Source organism: Alexandromys fortis, unplaced genomic scaffold, assembly GCF_014885135.2.
Source record: "Alexandromys fortis isolate MF-2015 unplaced genomic scaffold, M_Fortis_MF-2015_v1.1 scaffold_5, whole genome shotgun sequence".
NCBI lineage: Eukaryota > Metazoa > Chordata > Mammalia > Rodentia > Cricetidae > Alexandromys > Alexandromys fortis.
In genome coordinates this window covers 2,780,912-2,804,382 of record NW_026067924.1, presented here as the reverse complement: position 1 = coordinate 2,804,382, position 23,471 = coordinate 2,780,912, and the positions used below count along the sequence as shown (strand labels likewise).

General features: G+C 40.5%; 1 protein-coding gene across 1 annotated transcript in view; it reads right to left on the bottom strand.

Annotated features, from left to right (window-relative positions):
* The window catches only part of LOC126501615 (uncharacterized), a 269,467-nt gene that overhangs the window by 213,232 nt on the left and 32,764 nt on the right, over window positions 1-23,471 (bottom strand). Inside the window, exon 5 of the mRNA XM_050142373.1 lies at window positions 22,655-22,821. Coding sequence (XP_049998330.1) covers window positions 22,655-22,821 — 167 coding nt within the window. The remainder of the gene's footprint in view (window positions 1-22,654; window positions 22,822-23,471) is intronic.

Genomic DNA, 23,471 nt, shown 5'->3' with positions numbered 1-23,471 from the left:
GAGACAGGAGCAATCTGAGGAGGCAGTCCAAGGACAGGATCGCCCCTTTGGTGTGAGCATTGGTAGAAGTAAGAACTCTCTAGTGGCTGGCCGCTCTACTTCTCTGATCTTCTAGCATTAACCCTTACATCTACCTCCTGGTTTTTATTATCAATACCAATTAGTATTCATGCTACAGAACATAAAACAGCACATCTTCTTGCACAACTGTATTCAATACAAAAATTAACAAGAAGATAATAGGAAATTGCCCAAATATTTAGGATTTAAAGAACCCGAGGACCAAAAGGGAAAATTAAAATATAGTGATACAACTGATGATTAAGGCAAAAAAAAATATGTCTTAAATTACTAGAATGTAGCAAAGAAATAATTAAAAGAAAATAGACAACTTTTGGCACTACACAGGGGTTGAGCGGGATTAAGTTGTGGCATGTACTTTTACTTTGCATATTAAATGAAATCAGAAAATTGATTCTGAAATAAACACAGGACGGGTCTTGAAATCTAGGGACAAGGGTCTACCCCATGACCTCATGCTCACAAAGCAAACACATTGCTGTAGAATCACTCCTCCAGACAGCTTCCAAGCCTTCTCCTTCCTCTCCAGTGGTGAACAGGCCCCCTGGAAAGGCCAGCCTCTCCCTCCTATTGATTGTGTCAGGGGAAATTTTCATGCCCATCACATAATTACAGTTTGTAAAATTCAATTCCGTTCTCTGCTACATTGTTGAATGCACCTGTGAGGGTGCCCTGCTCTTCCCCCCAGAGGCTGATTATCTGAGTGTAAGCTTTGCTATCTACACCAGAACACATATGTAGCAACACCAGCCTCATCATTCCTATTAAATTTCAGGTGAGAGGACCATTTCATAGCCATGGGGTGTCACACAACTGGAGATAATAAGATAAACGTGGAAATTAATTAAATACAAAATGAACAACTAATAAATAAAAGCCACGGAAGCAAAAAAAAAAAATTTGGATGTCAAAAAGTAGTGCAGTAACCAAGGGTGCAGTGAAACTACCCAACTAGATCACTCCATGGGTAGAAAGAAAGGTTTATTGGGGATCCAACTGCTAAGGAAATTGGGGGAGCAAACAGAAAAGCAAGCAGATTTAATATGACAGTCAGCAGGGTTAGGGTGCTAAGCTGATGCAGGCTGTTCGAGTAACAGAGAGCTAGATTCCCTTGCCCCCAGGTAGTTGGCCTTTAGGGGCAGATTAAGAGGTTCCTGGTATACAAAGCAAGTTCCAGGACAGCTAGGACTGTTAAACTCTGTCTTGAAAAATAAAATAAAATAAATAAATAAATAAACAAACAAACAAAAAGCAAGAGAGAGAGAGAGAGAGGTTTCTGGTAAACAGATACCCGACTTAAGAGATTCCTGAAGGCTTTTGTTTATCCAATCATTTTGAGGACCCACTTTGGACCTAACAATTATATAACAGGAAGGGCTGAATGAATAATTGAATGAGAGAGGTAAATGCAGGAAAGGGGTACTCTAAACAGCAGGGAGAATATTGATGTAGAACAAGAAAGGTTAAATCCATTTTAGGATAGAGCTTTGGTCATTTTAAGGTTCTTTGCATTCTTTTTCCCCTCTCTGAATGCTTAACAACATAATGAGCACCTTTGGTCACAATGAGTTCTGTAGAGTGTTTTATACAATGTGACAGTCAGACACTCACTCTGTACAGTATTTATACAATGTGGCAACAGACTTTCACTCTGTACAGTGTTTTATACAATGTGACAGTCAGACACTCTGTACAGTGTTTTATACAATGTGACCGTCAGACTTCTATTCTGTACAATGTTTATACAATGTGGCAGTCAAACTTTCATTTTAGTTCATTATTTAGTCCAGTGATAGAATGTATCACTGAAGAGTGTGACAAGCTGAACATCTCACACAATGGCAGCCAGTGCTGAGTATAAGCCAGTGGCAGGTAACCACTGGCTGTAAGACTTCCTAGAGCAGGTGGGATATTTTGTTTTTACTCTTATCTTGCACACACACACACACACACACACACACACACACACACAGATGTAATTCAAAGAAATCACAACTGAATTCACTCCAGAATTTCTAAGTATAATCTCCTTTCGCGCCATGGAAGGTAGCTCAACACAACTGATGACAACGTGGTCCAACAGAAGAAGGATTCTTGTTGACTAAAGGACATCTAGCTATCGCCTCTCCTTTTAACTCCTCCTATTAGGTCTCTCTGGGTATTAGTGTGCCGAGTCTTTGCTTAAGAAGGCACAAGCAAGGCTTTAACCCATAGTCTGCCACAGTTTCATTTTCCTTCATAGTCTTGCAATCTCCCCCACCCCAAAAATGTTCTGGGGAGATTGCTATTAGAGTCATTTTCTCTGCCTGGGGGCTAATTACTCTATTTGGTTCATTTTTGAAAATATTATGTTACATCCAAAGGCAAGAAATGGATGGTGGCTTGTTTCAGGTTTGTTTGTGTAATTTCCGAGAGATTAAATTAGTTAATCAGAAATTATGCGGGCTAAAATAGATCCGCCGGTTTCTAAATCTACAGTAGAAAATTGCTTTTTAAAAAATAATTTGAATGGTGTGGTGTTTAAATATATTTTTTAGCCTTTTCTCTCAAATAAGAGATGTGGGTTTTAACAGTGCTATAGGAAAGCAATGAGAAATGAAGAAGCCACAGGGAACAGGAAGCATCCATGTGTGACCTCCCAGAGATGAGCAGACAGCATGTGTCTCAAGGAGTGGGCACAGAGATCGTGAAGGTGAAGTGGAAGGAACACCTAGGAATTCTGGGTGAAGAGAAAATAAAAGAATCTCTCTGCTTCAATGCCTTCTTCTGAAATAGGCATCATCCTGCCTACCTTCTGTGCATGTATAAAAGCGAGAAGAAACTCAAAAAGACCTAACTCAATGCTTTACACAGGCCTCTTACTCAATGTATTGAAACTCAAATTTAGTAGAATTGAACTCTGGTCTAGCTAGTTAGCAAGTATGCATACAGCACAGCTCATATGAGAGCCAAAGTTATGTTTTAAGTTTTAATTACTGGCCCTAAAAGACCTATAAGCCCTTTTGCTAAGGGCAGCTAGTCCCTGAATGCTATGGCTGTTTATGGGAGAGAACAAACCACATGTTTTTACCACCCACCTAAACAAGTTTGAGTCGACTGCACTAGATGCTCTTGATCACATGTGATGGAGGTGGGTCTTGTAATAATAAAGAAACTGCCTCGGCCCTCATAGGACAGAAAATTAGGTAGGCGGAGTAGACAGAAGAGAATGCTGGGAAAAAGAAGCTGAGAGTGAGTCGCCATGATGCTCCCACTCCAGACAGACGCAGGTTAAGATCCTCTCTGGTAAGCCAGCTCATGGGCTACACAGAATATTAGAAATGGGTTAGAACAATATGTAAGAGCCAATAAGAAACTGGACCTAGCCGGGCCAGGCAGTGTTTGAAAGAATACGGTTTCCGTGTAATTATTTCTGGGTATAAACTAGCCATGCGGGCGGCCAGGTGCCGGGGACGCAGCCCCGCCGCTCCTATTTCAACACACATGTGTGCAGGAAATACGTCAGGATGTATGCTTGTCCTGATGGGATATAGGCAGGAGGTACGTAGGCAGGAAGTATGTCAGGTTATATGCTTGCCCCTGATTGAATCTGATGGGAAAAGGTAGTCTTACGGGGTTGCCTTTTTAAACCCCTGAAAAATGTGACCTGTCAACATTTCCTGAGAACACTGGAATAGACCTGGCCAGGGTCCATCATCCTGGACAGTAATTAATTAAATCTTGCATCAAATTTGGCTCAACAATTTTGGTGGAGGTCTTGTTCTTGGCTGGTGGGATTAACACTAATGGGAAGTGTCTGTGAGTCAGTGGCCTTGGGAAACAGACAGCACAGTGGACCACTTTATGTTCAGCAAATGGCTAGTAGTTATGCATCTGCATCTACAGGCAACAGAATTTATTCATTGTGTCATCTCTGTGGGGGTAGGAGGAATACACTTGCCACAGTATGTGTATGGAGGTCAGAAGACAATTTGAAGGAATGGGTTCTCCTCTTCTTTGTGGGTTCTGGAAATCAAACTCAGGTCATCAGGTTCAGAGGCAAGCTCCTTTACACACTGAGCCTTCTCCTGGACCTTCTAGAAGCTAGGGCTGGAGCAATTACAGGAGTGATTTTTCAGCTCTTGATGCATGTTGGAGCTTCTTTAAAAATGTGGGTGCCCAGGCCTACTTTCCTCTCTGACTCTGGGATGCACCAGTTCACACCCAGGTTATTCTGCAGTGTGAAAAGCACTGATGTGGGTAGTCTAAGCTGACAGACCACAATGGGGCAGGCTTGGAGTCATCACCAGGGAGCCTGAGGCAAGATGAGACCAAATGGCAGAAACCTCACCAGCTCAGAAACACCACCAACAAAAATGAATATGTGATAATATAGAAAAATAGAAAAAAAATTGCAAATGAAATTACTATATAGCTATTGTGCAGATTTACTAATGGCCATCTATTACTATATAAATGTTCATATATAAACATTCATATATATAGGCTATAATTTACATATATACATATATGTGTAAGGCTTAAACATTTAATTTACAGATATTTGATATTTCACTATTAATTATATCAGTATCTGCTGTGGAATATTTCTTCATATTGTATGAATATATGGCACTGTGATTGGTTTAATAATGAAGCTGACTAGCCAAAAGTTGAGCATAATCAGGTTAGGCAGGAGAGTTGGACTAGGAGAATGATGGGAAGAAGGGCAGAGTCAGAGGAGACTCCAGCCAGACATAGAGGGAGCATGAGATGAAGGTGCCATGCTAATAAAGGTATAGCCATGTAACACAGCATAAATAAGGATAAAAAGCAAATAAATTTAAAATGCAAGAGCTAGTTAGTAATAAGCCTGAACTATTGGACGATCATTTGTAATTAATGTAAACCTCACTGTGTTTATTTAGGAGCTGCTGGTGGGACCTATAAGTATCTATCTTTTAAAAAGACCTCTTCACAGATTCAAAAATCATTATTGCTCTTCAAAAATTGTCACTGATTTTTTTAAGCAAAGTTACTGTTCTGAATTTTTTTCTCTTTAGGAGGGGGATTTGGTTTCAGATGGGGTCTTAAGTAGCCAGGCTGGCCGAGTACTAACTATGTAGCCAAGGATGTTCTTGAATTTTTGACTCCCCTTCTTGGCCTCCCAGATGGCGAGATTAGTCACTGCACATGGCTTTGATAGAGACCATTTTTGTTGCAATTACAGATTGTCAGTAAAACTGAGCAGAAAGTAAGGGCCCATAAAGGGCATTTCCACATACTCCACACTGGTCCTGTCCCAAGAGCCATACAACCAGCCTCCTCCACTGTCAACACCTGGAAGCAGTGTTAATATTAGTAAGAAGTGATGACCCCCACTGACATATAACCACCACCCCAAGGCCACAGCTTAGCCAATGTTTGCTTATGGTGCTGTATAATCTGCAGGTTTGGACAAACATAGATGGCAATACTTTAATAGCCTTTAACAGCCCTCTGTGTTCTCCTTATTCATCTCTTCCCGACCTCAAACATTGACAGGCATTGATCTTTCTGCTATTGCACAGATATGCTTTCTCTGGAGTGCTATGCCGTTGGAACCACAAGGATGGAACTGTTTCCTAATTGGTTTTTTTTTCACTTAGTAAGAAATATTCAGAGGTTTTCATGGCATCAAGTGGCTTGGCAAAACCTCATTTCTTTTCAGTGCTAAATAATGTTCCATTGTCTGCATATACCACAGCATATCCATTCTCCTCTTGAAGAGTGTCTTAATTGCTTCTGAGGTTTGCAGTTAGGAATAAAGTAGGAATACAGCTAGCTGCTTCAGGATTAGAAAATGGCTGATAGTGGTATGTCTATGGTGAAAGTTTTGCATGAGCATAACCTTTTTTATACTACAACACGTCATAGCATTCTGTGAACGCTAAAGGAGTTCTTATGCACCAAGTATTTAATGTCTAGTGCTCAGTAAGTACTGCGAGAGTGTAAGCTATGATTATGAGACAGGAAAAGGTCTTAAGTTTAATGTGTACATGAATTTCCTCGAGGGTTTGTGTTGAATTATACAGTTGAAGGCTCCCATCACAGAGATTGTGAGATGTTAAGTCTGTATCTGTACTCGGGAGTATACACTTTAATTAGCACCTCAGGAGATACCCCCAAGAGAGGGGGATGGGCCATATTTGAAAAGAGCAGCAGTGTTGGATTTCATCTGAGGAGCCTCAGAGATAATGATATGAGAAGCATGATGTTCCAGAAAACAAAACAGATATTATGAGGGAGATAAACACCCAACCAAATAACAAAGCGATCCATCTTGACGGTCTGCCGCAAATCAAACTGTTCTACATAAAGTGGGGAGTGGAGACACGGACATAAAACACTAGTGTCCTTGTTTGTACGCTGTGTAGGTGTGTGTAGTATATATGCTGTAAGTGTGGGGGGTATCTCTCTGTGTGATATATTCATGTGGTGTGTGTGTGTGTTGTGAGTGTGAGTATGGTATACATGTGTGGGATATGTATGTATGATATAGGTATGTATGTGTGTGTGTGTGTGTGTGCTCTTGCATGTGTTTACACAAACTAGGTAATCCCTATTCTTAGAGATCATGGCCCTGCACAGCAGCCCCAAGGCAAAAGCCTTTGAAATTTTAAGTGCCCATAATACAGAAAAGTCATGTGGGGTAATTATGTGAAGGAAAAACTTTATGCTAATAATTCATGAGTCACTTCCTTAGAGACTCATTTAGCAGACAGATGCGATCTGCCGTCTTCTTCGCAGGCTGGGGCTGATGTAACAAGCAGTTGTTGGTGAAGCGTGCTGCTTGGAATCTGCAGTTGTGCACTGCATCACGGTGACCTCGGGGTCCAGAGCATTTCCATCACCCTGGACAGGAGTTTCTTTGTGTGGAGAATATTCATGTCCTTGTGTCTAGCTACTTTGAAGCAACAATCCATGATTTATTGTCTCCTGAATATCACTTAATTGGAAATAAGTTGGCTTTGGGGGAAAAAATGTAAGAGTTTGTGTTCTTAACCTCCATTATATGAAAACTGAGTGGGGTACAGGATGTCTGTCTCGTGACAGTCTTCAAGGTCAGTGGATGATGGGGTGCTTACAGCTAGATGATTAAACAGTATATAGATATAGATATGTGTATATATGTGTGTGTCCCTTTTCTATTAGTAACTAATTTGAATTTTCTGGAAAAAATGTACACTATTTCTTCATATAGAAAAAAATTATAAACAGAAACTCTCAGAAAATGGCCCAATATCAAATAATCTCTTTTTTTTTCAATTTTGGTGTATGTGTGTGAGGTGTGATATATTTATATATGTATTATGTATTTGTGTTGGGATATGTGCATGTGGACATGCAGGTAGAGGCCCTGGGTCCATTTCAAGTGTCTTCCTCCATTGCTCTCCTCCGCCTTTTTTGAGGCAAGATCTTTTCTAAACATGGTGCTCACTGATGAAGCTAGGCTGCCTGGCCCACAAGCCCCAGAAATCTGCCTGTGTCTGCACCTCAAAACTGAGGTTATGCATGCACGCTGCTGGACCCAGCTTTGTATGTGTGTGCATGCGCATGTGTGTGTGCATGTGCATTTGTGAATTGTGTGTGCATGTGAGTGTGTGTGCATGTGTGTGTGTGTGTGTGTGTGTGTGCATGCTAGGAATCCATACTCAGTTTCTCATCGTTTGTAGGGCAAGCACTTTACAGACTGAATCACCCCCCTACCCAACCCCTCTTTCTGAGGTTTTAAACAGTCTTCATGGGGAGATAAAGACAATTCTCCAACATGAAAAAGAACAAATAATTCAGAATAAGAGCTCAATGAAGATGGTCTATTTCCAAGTGAAGCCGCTGATCCCCCTCACCAGCATCTCAGAAGCTCTTGCTTTCTGCCGAGCACAGCTTACCTTTGCTCTAATTATCTGGTTAGTGTGTCATAACCCCGATTCTGCCAAACCCTGAGTGACCTTGGCGTAGCTTCTTGAACACACCTGAGTTTCTCTGCTCACGAAATGAGAGTGGTAATTCTTGACACCTTTATATTTCGCTGAGGTATTTCAAAAATTAATGAGCCGTGAAAAGCTCTGAGCTCTCCCGATCAAAATCATGATGGGACTACAAAGAGTTATTTTTATTTACTAACGGCACATTTTTATTGGGCAGCTAATGAGCACTGCACTCGGCAATAACTTCCTCAAGAGGAAAAGCAAAAACCACAACAAACCAGGGGGTAGACGTTAAGAAAGCTGTTTCTCTCTGTATTCAGAAATAATTCTGGTTAATATTAATTAATGTTATATAGACATTCTGAAAGCAAGACTTTCTATAGCAAGAGTGCCTGGTGGAGGCTCCTCTGTATACATCCTCCATGTCCTGTGTCTAAAGGGTTGGGTGCGCTGGGAACTTTCCTTGAAGTCATATAATGTAAACGGAATTCCCATGGCAGCACATTTGGTGAACTGGTCACAGTCAAAACCTGGACATGGCGATAATGTTTATGAAACCTCCTTTTTTGTTTAATAATTCATAAGCTGTGTTACTGCCCTCTCTTTCATACACGCATACATGGAAATCTCATCTCCCTGTGCTCTGGAACTGAAGGGAATTTGAATTTTTATTTAGAGAAATTGAAAAACAAGTCATCAATGTCACTGGAACTTTTCAGGCATGAAGATGCGTTTCTTCCTGATTCCATCTCAAAGTCCGTTCTGTTACTCCACTGGCGACTGTCTGATACATTAGCCACTCAACATGCACCATCTAAATCACCACAAAGGTTCCTGTTCAAGATGTGTTGGGAAAGATCTCACATTTCCCAAATTGATCAATGGTACAGAATCAGCATGATACGAATAAGGCTTCAGATGCCGAGAGAGGAGTTTATAAATATTTAGCAACAAAATAAGGAGTTTTATTTTACTTTGTTCCTTCTCAAAAGTGCTTGTCAAAATCCTCTCCCAGGAAGCCTGAGAAGCACTTTGGGCCTCTGACAACAAAAAGGACCACGTCTCGGGGGTCTGATTGGGCCCCCACCCTATCAGCAGCTCTTCAGCCCCAGGCCTCGGTCCTGTCCAAAGCCTTAGCCTGAAATAAACGCAGCACTCAGCCACAAGAAGCACTTGAGCTAAAACACCTGTGAAATCAGTACACTTTGCAGTGCTCAAGGCAAATGAATTTTTCATGAGCGAAGATCTATGTAGAAAAGTTGCATGAAAATCTAGTGCTTTGAACAAAGAGTGGTAGGGACTGACCTGGGTGCTCGCATAATTCATCTGTTGGAGATGGGACCTATGCCAGATTATTTGACTTAGATGAAGCCATGAGGGTGGGTGCTTTGGGTATAATGAATGACTTTATGGGATGAGGACCCAGTGGGCTGTTGCTCTCACCATCGTAGAAAGCACAGTGTGAAGGAGAGCCTCACAGAAACAGCTCATGCTGGCACCTAGATCGTGGACTTCCAGCCTTCCAAACAGAATACAAGGCTCCCTAAGCTGTAAGGTTTGTGTCATCATGGCCCAAGTTGATGCTTAAGAAAAGCAGCTCCAACAAAGACTATTATGACAAAGAAAAGAGCGATAGACTTTACTTGAACTCGACAAAGACAGTTCTAACTGCACTCACTCATAATCTCGACAGCGTATTGGATTTTGCAGTATTGTATGTGTCAAGCTTTTATTCAGTACATATCCAAGCGACTGAACTCTAGGTTGGAATTGGGGAAAACTAGACACACTCACATAAACAGACTGAAATTCTAATTTCAAGGAAAACAAATGACAGAGAAACTGAGACAAGATCTCAGAAATGAATCACCTGAAATTGAACTTCCAGCAGACAATGATAGACATGGTGAGCCAGGCTTTGGACAGAGGGAATACGAGATTTATTGTGTTTTTGTTTTAATGTGGTATCTATTTAGTGTATTTATTTCGTTTTGTTTTAATGTGGTATCTATTTTTTCCTTGCGGCGGGAGAATGCATGGGAGGTAATTAAGTTTGGATATTTAAGTTTGGTAAATTGTTTTTCCTTACTAAATAAAGGACTCAGGAGCATGATGGAGGGATGAAAGTCCTCCAGCTGCACCCCCACCTTCACCCCACACAAAGCCAGCTAGCCGTGATCCATAGGCAAAAGTATCAAATTGAATATGCCTGGAATTGCTAGCAAGATTGAGTCACCCACACAGACCACAGTCTGAGACAATATATGATTGAACAGCCGGAGAGAAGTTCTCTTGATACTGCCCTTCCCTAGGTTGGCAGAGAATTCCCCGAGATTCCTGATTTCTACAGTAGGGAAAACTACCTGGAGATGGACCTTAAGCTTCTCCACCATTCCAGGGTCCTTCACAAAGGGCCTCATTCATGTTGTTCCACAGGAAATGTTGGGAATACTGCTCATACTAGTATGTAACCTTACCTATTACTCAAACCCCTTCGCAAATGCTGAAATAGAGGGAATAATTCCAATTGCATTTTATGAGGCTATCGCTGGTACCAAAGCCAAGGGAATTTTTTTTAATTTCTGATAAATATAGATGCAAATTTCCTCAATAATTATCAGCAAAATTAATTGAAAAACACATGAAAAGAACCTTTTACCATAATCAGGAACGATTGATTCCCTTGATTCAAGGATGCTTCATCATTGGCAAATTAATAAAGAGTACACATTTTGTAAAATAGCAGATACAATTTTATAACCATCTAAATGTACACCAAAGAGACACCCAAAATATAATCCTTTAAAAATCCAACACTCTCAACATTTTAGTACCATAAAGGTCACATATGACAATCGTCTAGCTAACGTTAGGGACAAGGTAAGAGTTTCTGTTCCTTAGGAGTAGCAAGCGTAATGAGAACAATTAAACAATACAAAGAAATAAAGAGCAGTGGAAAGTGTTTCTATCTGATGAATAGACATTCTAGTGCAAAAAAACTACAAAAGCAAGCAAAAGCTCTAAGAACTGCCAAATATTCCAATGCCATTTCTCACAGAAACAGAAAATTCTTATATTCGTATGTATGTTAGAAAATTTTAAATGCCTGAAACAACTTTGAGTACTAGAGACACCATAATTCCTGATGTCAAGGCCTATAAAAAAGGTTGTAATCCTGACAGCAACTGACTGGCTTCAAACCAGATGCATCGGCCAAGAGAACGAGATTGGAATCCAAGAAGTAATCCTGCATGCAAAGCCATAATATGACAAAGGTACCAGGTAACACTGGAAGAAAAGGATATTCTCCTCAGTTGAGGGTTTTGGGAAATGTGATAACCATATACAGAAGCATGAAACTCAATCCTTTCCTGATAGCCTATCTGAAAGTCAACTCAGAATGAATCAAGTCTTAACGAAAGACATAAAACTAAAAATTCCAGGAAAGGGCATCATAAGGAAACATTCTCAATCACTAGTGAGTTTTCTCCATATGACTTTGAACACATAACCAACAAAGGCAAAAAGAATGATCAAGATTATACCCAAATTAAAAAAAAAAAAGAAACAAGGAAAGGAAGAGACAACTTGCAGAATCAGAGAAACTACTTGTAAACAAACATTTGATAAAGGGTTAATATTCAAAATTTTCAAAAATCTTGACTACCTTAACATTGAGGAAGCAAGGGATCCTGTTTGCAAGGGAATCTCAAAAAAAGCTTCTCTAAGGAAGGCTTGAGCCTTGGCTTGTATATGCAAGAAACACTCAACATCCCAAAATCACACGAGAAACGTAAATTAAAACCAGGATGAGCGAGCTGTTTCTCTTCTGAAGGCTTCCATTTAGATGAAAGGCAACAATGCTGGAGAGGGTGCAGATGTCCCAATGACGAGAACGTACTGAAGTAACTGGGAAAACTGGCTCGGCACCGCCTCAAGAAAGAGAGAACTGAAAATGGAGCTTCCATGTGACCCACCATCCTACTTCTGTGTCGATACTGAAATGACAGAGGTCAATGTACCACAGGGATATCTGGACTCTCCTACTCATTACAGCACCGTTCCTGCCAACCAAGATGCGCAAATAGCCAACATGCCCATCTGTGGTCAAATGGACAAAGAGAGTGTGCCACAAAGGATACACAATTGTATAAACGTTATTCAGCCTTACAATGAGAAAACCCACTTGCAACAACATAAAGAAGGCTATAGTAAGTGAAATGAGCCAGGCACAGAAAGGCAAACACAGCACGATATCACTTGCATGCAGGAGATGGCAAAATCAAACTCTCAGATGCAGAGAGTAGAACAATGGTTAGCAGAGCTTGGTAAGGTGTGGAGAGTTTCAGAAACAGAATAAATATAAGCGTTTAATATATTGTACAGCAAAGCAGCTGTAATTAATAATAGTGCATTGCGTATCTTAATAAACTCTGAATGCATCACCATAAAGATTGGTAAGCAGGAGAAAAATTAATTTGACTTAATTATACATATAGAATATATACGTACATACAAACATATGTATGTATTTATGTGTGTGTTTATATGTGTATATATGTGTGGCTATCCATGTACACGTACACATATATGTGGGAAAACATCACATTCTCCACAAATGCATGCAACTATGATTTATCTAAGATAATATGATTTTTAGAAGCTTTAAAAATTATCTTCTTTATTGTTCATTTTTCCCAACCTAGCTGCTAAAAATATCACTGGATCTTTGAGCTTTCCTAGGCATGTCTTAAATTTGTTTTCCTTGGTCTGTGGTAGTTTTGCACATCAGGGTGACTGGCTTATGGGACGGCCAGGCAGGAGGGAGAATGTGTCTAGGAGGACCTGCGAGGATGTTTGCAGAAGAACTTCACCTTTGAATCTGAGCCAAGCAGGAAATCTCTGCGCTCACTAGGGTCAGCTGATACCATCTAATTTACCGAGGGTATAGTCACAATGTAAAGGAAGAGAGACCAATTTCACTCTCTACTGGAGCTAAGACATCCATAGTGCTGTCAGCCGTGGGAGCTCCTGTGTGGACTTTTAACCTCAAGACTCAAACCAGTGCCCCTCCCAATGTCTACAGTTCTTAAACTTTTAGACTCGAATTGAAAATGACACCATCAGGCCCCCTAAGTCAACCAACACATATATGTGTCCATAACTTTGTGAGCCAGTTCTTTCTGTAGGTCTTCATGTGTGTTTACGTGCCCATATGTAGGCATGTATATGCAGTCTGTGTGCCCTGTTCTATATCTCAGGAGGACCATAGCACATGTAATAAAATATAAAATGAATTTCTGTGATCTCCTGTCTTAATAGACTGTCTTAGTCTGTAGTCCATTGCAGAACATTGACCTGGCACATCAATTCCTTTAAAGTATAAAGTATGAGATGAAAGAAAGGAGATTGTCTAGGAAGAATCTATTTTTAGAATGCTATGTGTTGTCATTAGCAATGTAGGAGGGTGGTTAAAATGACCTAAGTTTACATCCCAGCTCAACAACATATTAGCTCTAAAACATTCTCTATTTACTCATGTCTACCGTGAATTTGGTTGCTGGTCTGCAAGATGGAGACCAAAAGACTCTCCCTTAAAATAGTCCTGGGGTTGAATTAAACAAATTGCTTAGAATTGTATCAGTACATAGATGATTCGTGTACACTGTTGTTTAATAAAGGGCCTTATTTTATGACAGCTTAAATAATACCCATGAAGTGTCAGACCACATTATAACACTCCACATAATGATATCATAACTGTTTGGGGAAAATTAATATAAAACATTAACATACCATTAATATCAATGATCATTTAGACTGGCTCAGTTTCTGTGGCATTTACTTGTTTTTTATTAAAGAATATACTTATACCTTGATGAGAAAGTTGCTAAGGCTAAGCTCTATTTTCTGACAGGCCCCATGTTTAGTGCTGAAGACAAACTTCTGTAGTATAACAGAGTAAAAGAATTCAGCATTAAAATATCATTTCTGCGTCTGAAGTTTTATCATGTGTTTAATATCAAATATTTCTTGAAAGAGATATTTTCGTTTATGTCATATCTAATTCATAGCTGTAGTGTGAGGCTCATCAAGCCACTGCTGATATACACTTGAAAGCCATTTTATAAAGCAGTGGTAGAATGAACAGAGGAGGTAGAACCATTAGCTCATCTGTGAGAGGCAACGCGTTTATAACCATATCTTAGAAACCACGTTGAGCGTGACAAACTTCATACATTTAAAATGGAGTAAGAGTCCATAAAACACAACGCGCTGGCCTTTCAAAAGAAACGAAACAAGCAAAATGCCCTTTCAATTCTGGGCTTTGTCTCAGAAAAGTATTTGGGATAAAGATAGGATCTCTAACTAAAAGTCCTCCTGCTGCCTTTTTTTCTTTAAAAGAAAACAAACTATCTTTTTTTAATTTACCAATCCCAGTTCCCACTCCCTCCCTTCCTCCCATTCCCCCCACCTACCTCCTCCATCTCACCCCCCATCCACTCCTCAGAGAGGATAAGGCACATGACTTTGGGGAAGGTCCAAAGCACTCCCTACTATATCTAGGTTGAGCAAGGTATCCATCCAAAGAGAACAGGTTCCCAAAAAGCCGGTACAAGCAATAAGGATAAATCCTAGTGCCACTGCCGGTGGCCCCACAGTCTGCCCCAGCCATACAACTGTCACCCACATTCCAAGGGTCTAGTTTGATCCTATGCTGGTTCCTTCCCTGTCCAGTTTACTCATTAGCTCAGGTAAACTCTTTCAGTGGGTGTCCCCGTCATGGTCTTGACCTCTTTGCTCATATTCTCACTCCTTCTACTCTTCAACTGGACTTTGGAAGCTCAGCCCAGTGCTCAACAGTGGCTCTCTACCACTGTTTCCATCAGTTTCTGGATGAAGGTTCTATGGTGAAATTTAAGATATTCATCAATCTGACCACAGGGCAAGTCCAGTTCAGGCACCCTCTCCTCTACTGTTTAGGGTCTTAGGTGGGAACATCCTTGTGGATTCCTGGGAATTTATCTAGGGCCTGGTTTCTTGCTAGTCCAATAATGGCTCCCTCAATCAAAATATCTCTTTCCTTGCTCTCATATCTGTTCTTCCTCCATCTTGACTGTTCCATTCCCTCAAGTTCTCCTCCCTCCTCTCCTTCTCCTCTCTTCTTTCCCTTCCACCCTCCCTTCTTTCCCCACCCCTACGCTACCAATGTTGTCAGGAGATCTTGTCTATTTTCCATTTCCAGGTGGATCTATGTATGTTTTTCTTAGGGTTCACCTTGTTATTTAGCTTCTCTCGGATTAGGCTCAATATCTTTTGCTTTATAGCTAGCATCCAATTATGAGTGAGTATATACCATGTTCATCTTTCTGGGTCTGGGTTACCTCACTCAGGATGATTTTTATGAGTTCCATCCACATGTAAGCAAATTTTAAGATGTCATTACTTTTTACTGTTGAGTAGTACTTCAATGTGTAAAGGTGCTACATTATCTTTATCCATTCTTCGGCTGAGGGACATCTAGGTTGTTTCCAGATTCTGGTTATTACAAATAATGCTGCTATGAACATAGTTGAACAAATGCCCTCATAGTATAATTGAGTATCTTTTGGGTATATGCCCAAGAATGGTATTGCTGGGTCCTGAGGTAGGGTGATTCCCAATTTTATGAGAAACTGCCATATTGATTTCCAGAGTATTTGTACAAGTTTACGTTCCCAATAGCAATGGAGGAGTGTTTCCCTTACTCTACATCCTCTCCAGCATAAGCTGTCATTGTTTTTTTTTTATCTTAGCCATTCTAACTGGTGTAAGATGGTATCTCAGAGTTGCTTCGATTTGCATTTTCTTGATGGCTAAGGATACTAAACATTACCTTAAGTGTCTTTCAGCCATTTTAGATTCTTCAGTTTAGAATTCTCTGTTTAGTTTTGTACCACAATTTCTAATAACATTATTTAGAATTTTGATGTCTAATTTCTTGAGTTCTTTATATATTTTGGAGATCAGCCCTCTGTATGATGTGGGGTTGATGAAGATCTTTTCCTATTCAATAGGCTGCCTTTTTGTCTTACTGACTGTGTCCTTTGCATTACAGAAGCTTCTCGGTTTCAGGAGGTCCCATTTATTTATAGTTGCTCTCAGTGTTTGTGCTACTAGTGTTATATTTAGGAAGTGGTTTCCTGTGCCCATGCATTGAAGAATACTTTCCACTTTCTTGTCTATCAGGTTCAGTGTGGTCAGATTTGCATTGAGGTCTTTAATCCATTTGGACTTGAGTTTTGTGTACGGGGATAGATATGGATCTATTTTCATCCTTCTACATGTTGACATCTAGTTATACAAGCACCATTTGTTGAAGACGCTTTCATTTTTCCATTGTATAATTTTAGCTTCTTTATCAAAAATCGGGTGTTCATAGGTATGTGGATTAATAGCCAGGTCTTTGATTCAATTCCACTGGTCAACCTGTCTGTTTTTATTGCCAATGCCAGGTTATTTTCATTACTGTAGCTTTCTTTTACTTTTCAAATCAAGAAAAATCTCTAAAAATGCCATAACTCCCACATACACATGTGCACACCTCTAAAGCATGGCTTCCTAATCTCATTAGTCAAATGGCTCAGTGGCTCACAGCTGCAGTTCAGAGGAAAACCTTGTTCTCTGTAGCCTGCCAACAGCAGGCACCCAGTGTACAATAAATATTAAGACTGTCCCAGAAACTACTTTCTCCTGGTAGCCAAAATGTAAAATAAAATTATTTTCCTTCTCATTCAACATTTATTTGAAAAGCCACATGGTACTGCTGCCATGGATGACCCTGCAACTAAATTTGTCAAAACTCTGCCCTTAGCTGGCAAGTTTGGTTCTTCACCTGGTAGTTCTTAGGCACACGCTGCCTCAGAAAGATTTTCAAGCTCTCTCTCTCTCTCTCTCTCTCTCTCTCTCTCTCTCTCTCTCTCTCTCTCACACACACACACACACACACACCATATCACACAATGCAAACTCTTTTCCTCCACATTCTGCTACAGAACAGTGCTTGACTAGGTACTTTCTGAATATGTGATGGACCTTCCACCTTGCTTTTCTCTCTCCTTGATGCTCATCAATGGTCAAGATCTAGAGCTCTAATGAGCTTTAAATAGGAATCTCTGTATCAGATAATACCTAGCCCCATATCACTGGCAACCTCTTAGTAACGAATTCCATCTCTTTGTATAGCTGCCCTATGTCTCCCACCACAGCTCCCGGTGATGGAAGATGAGAGTGAATGGCACCGGTCATCATATGAATCAGCAGTTACAGATAAAGATGCAAGAGAAGGAACCTGGCCCACAGTCCTCACCTCAGCTGGGACTCCTTCACTCCAGAGCTCCATCAAATGCTTGTCTGTTATAACTATACGTTCACCATTAAAATAAAAAGGTAAGGCTACTTCCTGCCTTCACCAAAGGTGCCTAATGACTCTCAAGAAAAGGAAGGTTTTAATTCCAGACACTTGGACATCTAACTTTTCTTCCCACCCAAATGCAAGGTGTGCTGACTATTTAGCCCTATGTCATCGCAGAGACCCAAACCATATAAACATCAAAACCAAAGAATCAACTCAATCGCAGACTTATTCCTTTGTATTATACATCCTTCTGAGTCCAAGGAACTCCTGATACAATGAACCTGAGAACAGTATAAGCCTCAGACCTGGACCTAGGCTCTTCTCTCTGTAGTGTCTCCTGACATTTAATCACAACCTGCTCTGTGAGATTCTTTAGAAGTGACAGCTTTCATACACCAAACAGTCAAGTCTTCAAGTTCCAGACGAAGTTACTGAGACCAGCAAAATTAAGTGACTCACCTACAAACCAACACCCTATAAGTGGCCTGGGTATGCTTCTACAAGAGTTCTGATGCCAAGTTGGCATCTTTACCAACATGAAATAACATTATTTCCTTCCTGGTTATTTAATCAATCACCTTAAACCAACTTTCATATTAGTTTTCTTCTTTTTGAAACGGGAATCTCACGTGGCCGAGAGTATCCTCAGACACACTATATGGCCTGTGAATCTCCTCCCTCTACTTTCCAGGTGCTGGGATTTCAGTCTGTGCCAACACACCTAACTCTTTCACAGAGTTTAAGGCACATAGATTAGGAGAGGATCAAAAGTTTCATTGGTAGAGGGTTCAGGAAAGAGTCATGCCTATGACACATTCTAGTTCTTGCAAATGTATATATGCCTTTTTACTGTGGCAGGTGGAAAGTATGCAGGCTTGGGTTCTGTTCCTGTTAGCCTCCCCATTTGCTGCCACTTTGTATAAAAGCCTTGCAATAAGCTGGCAAGTGGGTACTCTGATCCTGAGTGTACCTCTCAGAATTTATCGATGTAAATGATATTTTAAAGATATCTCAATGTCTTCTTGAATTTTGCATGCAAATGGACGGAAATAGAAAACACTATCCTGAGTGAGGTAAGCCAGACCCAAAATCAGGAACATGGGATGTACTCACTCATATTTGGTTTCTAGCCATAAATAAAGTACATTGAGTCTATAATTTGTGAGTCCAAAGATAAACATATAGTCATCCTCCTGGATATTAACCTTCATCAGGTGATGAAAGGAGACAGAGACAGAGTCCCACATTGGAGCACCGAACTACAACCCCATGGTCCAAATCAGGAACAGAAGGAGAGAGCACGAGCAAGGAATTCAGGACTGCGAGGGGTGTACCCACACACTGAGAGAATGGGGATGTTCTTTCGGGAACTCACCAAGACCAGCTGGCCTGGGCCTGAAAAAACATGGGATAAAACACCGGACTCGTTGAACATAGCGGACAATGAGGACTGCTGAGAACTCAAGAACAATGGCACTGGGTTTTGATCCTACTGCACATACTGGCTTTGAGTGAGCCTAGGCTGTTTGGCTGTTCATCTTACTAGACCTGGAAGGAGGTGGGAGGTCCATGGACTTCCCAGAGGGCAGGGAACCCTGTCTGCTCTTCAGGCCGAGGAGAGAGGGGGAGTTGATTGGGGGAGGGGGAGGGATATGGGAGGCGGTGGCGGGGAAGAGACAGAAACCTGTAATAAATAAATAAATTAATTAGTTAATTAATTAAAAAAAGATATCTCAAGAAGGTAATCTTGAGAACCTTACCTGCACTGGTACTACATGCTAAAAAATTAAAAAATAAAATGCTGAACTTTTGATATAACAAAATGTCCATCTGAAAAAATGTGAAAGGACACAAACACAATGGCATTTTTTTTATGTTCCTTTTTTTTTTTTTGAATTTTCGAGACAGGGTTTCTCTGTAGCTCTTGGTTCCTGTCCTAGAACTAGCTCTTGTAGACCAGACTGGCCTCGAACTCACAGAGATCCGCCTGCTTCTGCCTCCCGAGTGCTGAGATTAAAGGCGTGTGCCACCACCGCCCGACATTTATGTTCCTTTTTGATATCTCTTTATCAATGGTTCTCAACCCTCCTAATCCTACAGTCCCTTTATACAGTTCCTCATGTTGTGGTGACTCACAATCATAAAATTAATTTTTGTTTCTACTTCATAATTGTAATTATGCTACTGTTATGGATTGTAATATAAACATCTGATATACAGATGGTCTAGGTAACCCTGTGAAAAGGTCCTTCAACCCCCAAAGGGATCACAACCCACAGGCTGAGAACTGCTGCTTTAGATCCTGGCTCATAAATACATGCATCACTGTCAATACATCATTGAAGAGGCAAAGCTTCCTTCGTGGTATCTGTCAGCTTAGAATATGGGCTACCTTGTTGGTATCTTTAAAGTTTATCTTAGCTCTGTCGGTAAAATGCCTGTCACACAAGCTCGGGGACCTGTGTTCAAATCTCTAGACTCAATGGCTGTGCATGTCTGTAATAGGCAGACCCCTTGAAGCTCATTGGCTTCATCATCATTAAGATCATCATTAGCCGAAGTGATGAGCTTCAGGTTCAGGATCAGAATTGTCTCAAAACATAAATGTAGAGAGTAATTGAAGAAAGATATAAATAATAGGAGTCAAGTCTCCAAGCTAATAAGGGCACACACTTAACAACATAGGCATACATATGCACTCGGAGATTATCACAAACACAGAGTTTTAAATGACAAAAAATTATTGACTCTTTTTTTTTTCATTCAAAGGCCTAAAATCAAGGGATTGTAAGGATAGGTTCCTTCTTGAGACTCCAAGAGAAAATTTTAGAGGCATTTCTCAACTGAGATTCCTCTCCCCACGTATGTCTAGATCTGTGTCGTTGATAAATACCAACCAACAGAGTCTGTTGAAGATGCTGTGGCAAAATATTATGGGCTGGGTAAGTTATGATGACAGAAATTTATTTCCCCTTCCCATACTTCTGGGGAATGGTCAGTCCCCATATGTTTGATGCCTCGTAACACCCTGTTGTATGGATGATCGAGTTCTGTAACTTTATTCCATGATAAAAAACCTCACATGGCCAACAAGTGGTAATAGATCTTTTTGAGACTCTCTATTATAAGAATGTGAATCTCTTGATCTCATGATTTAATCACCTCCAAATACACAAAAGCACACCTTTACACTGTAGTATTATATGCTTCAGCATAAAAATTTAGGGGATACAATATTCAGTTAAGAGCATCCATTAAATCATTGTCTAACTCAATGTCAAGTGTGTGTGTGTGTGTGTGTGTGTGTGTGTGTGTGTGTGTATACTCTTTTGGACTCCCATGGTTTTATGCCTTGCTTTCATTTTATTAATCTATATCAAACTGACTGTTGTATGTGATATAAGATAAGCTAATAATTTGTTTATCTACACAATTTCTGGAAAGAAAATTTTTGTTTCTGTGGCACTCTTGTAAAAAGCCATTTGATCATATGTTTTCTGGACCCTTGCTTTTGTTATCTTTTTATTGTTCTAAAAACATCATGACCAAATGTGACTTTATAGAATAAAGACTTCATTTTTGCTTACAGTTCCATAAGGATAAGAATCCATTATGGTGAGGAGGCATGTCATAAAATGGAAGGCATGACAACAGGATCAGGAAGCTGAGTGTGATCACATCTCCAACTGTAAGAACAAAGCCTCAGGTCTCTTAACCTCTGGCAAATAGTTACATCCTAAGCCTTCCTTTGCTGATAAACATGCACTTTTCCCTGTACTTGTGTCTATGTCTGAAATCTTTTCTCTTTCCCTTTAAAGGACAAGAGTCACTGTGTATAGGACCCACCCCAAGCCCTGGATATCTGCTCTGAGTTAGACCGCCTGTGCCAGCACTGGAAGGCAGGATTTGGACATACTTTTAGAGGACACAATTTAGCCCACTACTGGACTCTTAGGAGGCTCTTGATGTACTTGTTAATTCGGGTCACTGACCTAAGAAAGCTCAAAATAGACAGACCCTTAATGGACCCAGCATGTACAGCTCTAAGTGGCACAAAAGAATAAATTAGGCACCATTATGGAATCATCACACTCTTGATTAGAGAATGCCACCTGCCCACTCCAACTAAGTTACACCTCTGACTTCTGAAGTCAATGATATTTCAGATCATGAACCATTACTGTACAAATATCATTGAGAAAAATCTGTCTCACCTGATGACATTTTTGAATCATCATACATACGCATACACTCTGAAGGGACGCCTGTGGCACTCTTGTGTTTTTATTGGAGATTGATGAGGAGACTAAATAGAAGAAACATTTCTCATCTCCTTTCTGGACCAAAGCCCACTGTGGTGTAACTTTACTCATATATAGAAAGGATAGACATGAAAATCAGAGCAGGTGACTCTGAAGTCATAGCATTTAGGATGTAAATCCCTACATGGTAACTTTATGGACACTAGAACATTTGAGTTCTAATGATGAGCTGTGCAAACAAATCCAAGTGGTCTCTTCATTACATTCAAAAATGGTGTAGGAGGTTCTTCTGCTTGTGTGTTGTTTTCATTGGTTGAATAAAGAAATTGCTTGGCCTGATAGGGCAGAACATAGGTAGGCTGGGTACACAGAACTGAATTCTGGGAGGAAGAAAGCACAGTCAGAGATTGCCACCATGGAGCCAGCCACCAGGTCAGACATGCTGAATCTTTCCTGGTAAGCCACCACGTCGTGGTGACATACAGATTATTAGAAAGGGGTTGAATCAAGATGTGAGAGTTAGCCAATAAGAGGCTAGAGCTTATGGGCCAAGCAGTAATTTAATTAATATAATTTCTGTGTGATTATTTCAGGTGTAAGCTAGCCAGGCGGGACAGAACAAAGGGGTCTCCACACCCCTCACCACACAAATAAGTTTATTCTTGCTGAGATTCTGTTATAGGTACTTCCAAGTTTTTCACAGTAGCCACTGCAACATAAAATCAAACCAGATGAAGTATCACTGAATTTTACCAAGATCAGAGCAGCATTGGTGAGGGTTATAACTCCTGCCTGGTAAGACATGTGTGGAAAGGCACAAGCAAAGTCTCAGAAAGTCACACATCAAACCAAACATTCTAAGGGATACTGGGGAGCAAGAGAGTAGACACTGTGTCGGGCTGACATTTCAGCTTGTCATTTTAACAGCAGATCATCAGAGGTTTGGAAAAGTTGTCTCTACTAACCTGCCTTGACGGAGGGTCTGCAAGCAGAAGGATTCCTCTCTGAGTTTGCCTCTCAGGCTCTTCGGTGTATGCGGAGGTTGCTTCCTCAGCCTCTTTGTGGGTATCTGGGCTCTCACTGGAGTAGCTGAATGGTTCCCGATTCAGTTTCTCCTCTTTCATCTTTCCACCTGTTGATCACAAAATTACATAGAATCTCTCTCGCCTTCATTGTCTTAACATTGATTAGGTACAGAAAATTATGACTTCATTTCTTTCTGTTGTGTAATAAGAGGGCTTGATTATTCACCATTCAATAACATATTTTTTTACATACTATACTGGGAAACTGGAAGTCTCACAGTTTAAACACTAAGCATTAAAGCCTCCTTTGTTCCTCCCGTGATGCTTGAAAGTGGTACCTTTTTGCCACTTACCAAGCATAGCCTGAAACATTAGTGTTGCTCTTGCCCACGTGTTAAGGTAGTACGCTGGGTTTAACATCTTCCTCTGTACTGGCTGTGGTGCTGATACAGTTTGACATGTGACTGCAGATAGGAAAGACCTTGGATCTCCACCCCCACCCCACCCCAAACCAGGTCCCTGAGACAGTCCCTGGCTTTGTACAAACAGATGCACTTTCTTTGACCAGCCTTGTTTGCACAGAAACAGCAGCACTTATGTAAACTGTACCAACACTTTAGCTCTGGACCATCTGCAAACAGCATCCTCCATAAAAACACTCTATCCAGCTGGCTTGATCCATGCTGTAAACAGAAAATACTCTTCCACCTTCACATCTTAGAAAAAGAAATATCTCCAAATTTTTCAGATATATATA